Source organism: Melanaphis sacchari, unplaced genomic scaffold, assembly GCF_002803265.2.
Source record: "Melanaphis sacchari strain LSU unplaced genomic scaffold, SCAv2.0 Contig1924_pilon_pilon, whole genome shotgun sequence".
In the NCBI taxonomy this organism is placed as follows: domain Eukaryota; kingdom Metazoa; phylum Arthropoda; class Insecta; order Hemiptera; family Aphididae; genus Melanaphis; species Melanaphis sacchari.
In genome coordinates, this window is record NW_020270930.1 from 1,573 (window position 1) to 5,869 (window position 4,297).

Sequence of the window (4,297 nt, forward strand, 5' to 3'; positions counted from 1 at the left end):
CCCACATACAATTTTGGGCCCCTGTAATAAATGTTTGACTGGGCCCTTTAATAAAACTTCCAAAAATACAATTTACCATCTACGAGATATAATATATAACAATTTTTGGAATAATATTAATTTTTTTATTATACCACTTCGAATTTAATATTCATTGTTAAGATAGGACAACATCAGTATAAATTATAAAACATCAATATTCATAAGCATTTCTACATTAACAGTGTCTTTTTTATTTCTTTTATTACAATGTTATCTAAATTTAAAAAAAAAACAAGTTTATTTTGATTTATATTTAATATATATTTTTTTAATTTAAAATTTTATTCTGCGGGCTTTGAGCTCAGCGAACTCGGTAATTATATCGTCAAAGTTGATTGTCGAAGCCAATTCATTCTCCATAGATAAAATAGCAAGCGAGTTTAATCGTTCTTGACTCGTTGTGGATCTTTGCCACGTCTTCAGTGAATTTCCCAAGTTACTGAAAGACCTTTCTGCTTCTGCTACAGTCACCGGAATTGTACAAAATATTCGGAGACTAATACATACGTTTACAAAAATTGTTTGCACATTTTTTGCGTAAATGGAATTTAATAGTTCGAGTGGTGGCATTACATGGCTTTTTTGAAATGTTGAAGAATATATAGTTTTCAGATGTAACATTTCTTGACACATATTTTCAGATAAATCATATTTGTATTTTTGTACAAGTGATTTTGTTTTCAATTCTAATTCTTCATTGGTCAGTGATAAAAAGTTTAATAATGGCTCAAATATGTTACAAATATTTTTGACCGCTTGAAATCGATGTTCTAAGTCTGAAAGAATAAAGTCAATTGTGTAGTAAATCACATCATTTCTAAATACCATTTCAGGTTCAGTATTTTCAGAAGTTTCATCAATAAATTTTTTTTTTCTTTTTATTCGTCTAGTATTATCTCCAAAATGTTGAACTATTTGCATTTCTTTAGCTACTTGTTGCGTTTCTAATAAAATTTGGGGCCAGCTATCTCGTATATTTTGTAGGTCCTTTTTCAAATCTGAGAGGAGGTTAATTTCTACATCTAATGATATTCCTCTTTTTTGTATAATAACATTTCTTTGATCAATACACGATAATATTTTATACCAAAACGAAGACATAATCAGGCTTTTAAATGTAGTGAAATATTTTTTCATTGATTTAACTTCACTGTGATTTTTTTCTGGTAGTGTTTTACCAAGTTCATTTATTACGCGATCCAATGCATTTATGATACTAGGTAATTGTTTTGAAATGGGACGAATTGCATGAATACGCGAACTCCATCGAGTGTTTGACTGTGAATGTAATGAATTCCCTATTTCATCTTTTAAAATACTCCACCTAGCTGGACTTGAACTAAAAAATACATATAATTGTTGTACGTAACCAAAATAAGTTACAACTTTAGGACACATTTTAGCAGCATTAACACCAATAAGATTGAGTGAGTGAGCGGCGCACGGTGAGTATAAAGCCGAGTCATTTTTTTCGAGTAAAAGCGATTGCACTCCTTTTATTTTCCCGGACATATTGGCGCCATTATCGTAGCCTTGCCCCCTACAATCCAAAAGTGGAATTTTATAATTTTAAAGTCTAGAAATTAATTGATTAGCAATGCCTTCTCCAGTTTTTTCATTGAAATTTATGAATTCAATAAATCGTTCATAAATGTTGAATACTTCAGTTTTTTCATTTTGTGAAACATATCTTAATATTAAAACATTTTGCTCTTGGTGAGAAACATCTGGGGTAGCGTCTGCAATAATTGAATAATAAATTGCATTCTCACGTTGTTTTAAAATAATTTTCATAACTTTATCCCCACACAAAGAAATAAACTCATTTTGACTTTTCCATGATAAATAATGAGCACTACCTTTCATTGATTCACCTTTTATTTGTGATTGTTTTACCATAGTTAAATGTTCACGAGTTATTTCATCATATTTGCCTAGAAGTTCTAAAACACCCAAGAAATTACCATTATGTATATCACCAATTGTAGAATTATCTCCTTGAAATGACAAACCTCTTGATCCCAAAAATAAAGTAACATCGAGTAACCTACGTAAAATACCTTTCCATTTGTCAGCCTCGCACTTGATTTGTTTTTGAAGAATATAATCAACGCCGTGACCTATCAGTGACTGTTGTAAAGTTTTCCATTCTAAAAATAAATCTCTATGAACTTTACTATTTTCGTGAGTAGGAAGTTTTGAGTACAGTTTTTTCCATGATGTTTTATGAGGACAAAAACCTTCTCTTTTAGCTAATATACTAATAGTATTTGAAGTTTCTGTTAAATTTGGGTGAAATAAAATACAAGGTAAACAGTGTAAAGATTGTTTAGTCTCACTCCAAATTAACCAATCTCGAGAAAACGATTCACGATTATTTGATGATTTTGAATAAAGCATAAATTTACTAAAAGACTTACCATTAATATCTTTTGGCATATATTTTACAAAATTAACTAGTTCTGGAAATTTTGGTGCACAACAAACAATCATATCTCGAACTGACCTCGAAATTGTAGTTGGCCACATTCCAGGGTCCTTCAAATCCGGAGATGCCACTAATGTCGGTGAAATTAATTTTTTTGGTTCACTTTCACATGAATTAGAATCAGTGGTACTTGTAGAGTCAATATTAGTTTCGTCCGTTTCGAAAATTGCCACATGGTCTGGATGTGGCATATACGAATCGTTATTAACAAGCACGTCAGTCTTCGAAGTTGATTTGAAAAAATTTGTAATAGAAATACGACCCTTTACTTCTTTAGCATCTTTTTCTAATTTTTCTTTGCGTTTCAGAGCACCTGATTTATGCTTATACATTATATAAATTATTAAATGTACAAAGAATTATATAAAAAGAGACAAATTCACGGATTCGGATTTCGATAAACACGACGCGGTGTATTGCGCAATACTGATTAAATCTTGTCAACGAGCTGGAATACTAGGTATTAAAATCTAATAAAAGATAATAATAATCTAATATGGTTTGCAATCGATAAAGAAGGCTTAAACTGCAATCACGATAATTTCTAGGTAATCAATGATTAACTATCAAATTAACTATCATTAATCATTGTCTAAATATATATATTTATATTTCATAAATTAATTATTTCTACAAAAATTACAAAAAATACAAATAAAATTTCAACGGATCCACGGGCCCTTAAAATATCCGGGCCCCTGTACTCAAGATCCATCAGCCCCCCCCCCCATGTGGGGGCCCTGTATATAAATATCTACCAATAAAATAAGTTAAATTTTGCCTTATCACGAATCGTAATGTCACACAAGGATTTCTAAATTCAAGAATATGTATTTTCGTTAAGCAATTATACACTTACCATAAAAACTCTTTTTAATAGCCCCTATTTATAAATTGAATATTTAAAAAAAATAATGTAAATACATAAACTTTTTTATACTATTTTTATGAATGATAGGTACTCTTAACCCTAAATGGCCTAAATGTTTAACATTTATTATTCAATTCTTAATATACAGTCAACTCGCGATATAACGAATTTCAAGGGACCTAGAAAAAAATTCGTTACATTGAAATTCGTTATATCAAGAGAATATACCAATTTAATTTGTTATAACAAGATTTAAAACAAAACTTCAACATTTTATTATTCGTATACATACTTAAAATATATGAGTCATATTAATATGTATTTATTGTTTAATTTCAATATAGATTTATGTAATATTTCTAATAAAAATATGCTATTATAATAATATTGCTTTTAAAATGTACATATAATAAATCGTTATACATGTGTGCATTTATTTTTTTTAAAAATCAGATATTTTTGATTGTTTGCAACTGCTTGAGTTTACCTAATCAATAGTATTGTCCAGATTTAAAATGCTAGAAAACACACTGTCGTCAATATCATGTCTCTGTAAATAACTTAGAACGGCGCGAAGACCTAATTTGGCTTCCTTCAAGGTTACGATGGGTTCTTCAGAAGATTCTTCTTCGTCATTTTCTTTAAACGGTGCCGATATGTTACATAGTATGTTACGTATATTTTGCATAGAACCACTAATCGACATAAGTCTTATTTTATAGGGATACTGTTTTTGAGTGTACTATCTCATGATAATCATCAGAAAAACTTCGTAATCTATTATGTGGTTATAGCAACATACATATTTTTATATATTTTTCATTGAGTTATACACTAGAGACATGTATTTTATCTTAATTAAAATTAAAAATTCGTAATAGAAAGCTCCAAATTTA

General features: G+C 29.3%; 2 protein-coding genes across 2 annotated transcripts; both read right to left on the bottom strand.

The window, feature by feature from the left end:
* Positions 1 to 315: 315 nt before the first annotated feature.
* Positions 316 to 1,554, bottom strand: LOC112592770. Its single transcript, XM_025336919.1, has one exon. It carries the CDS (start codon positions 1,552 to 1,554, stop codon positions 316 to 318), a length of 1,239 nt encoding a protein of 412 aa, XP_025192704.1.
* A 185-nt stretch (positions 1,555 to 1,739) lies between these two features.
* LOC112592771 lies at positions 1,740 to 2,862 on the bottom strand. Its single transcript, XM_025336920.1, has 2 exons — positions 1,840 to 2,862; positions 1,740 to 1,781 (listed from the first exon to the last, which is right to left on the bottom strand). The coding sequence occupies exons 1-2, from the start codon at positions 2,860 to 2,862 to the stop codon at positions 1,740 to 1,742; spliced, it is 1,065 nt and encodes a 354-aa protein (XP_025192705.1).
* Between the last annotated feature and the right edge of the window lie 1,435 nt (positions 2,863 to 4,297).

What these genes read in the sequence shown, in the direction of transcription:
- LOC112592770 (XM_025336919.1), bottom strand. Translation starts at nt 1,554, where the DNA reads ATGTCCGGGAAAATAAAAGGAGTGCAATCGCTTTTACTCGAAAAAAAT.
- LOC112592771 (XM_025336920.1), bottom strand. Translation starts at nt 2,862, where the DNA reads ATGTATAAGCATAAATCAGGTGCTCTGAAACGCAAAGAAAAATTAGAA. An exon ending in TTTCTTTGTGTGGGGATAAA is followed by an intron (nt 1,782 to 1,839) that starts GTTATGAAAATT and finishes CAATTATTGCAG; the next exon opens with ACGCTACCCCAGATGTTTCT.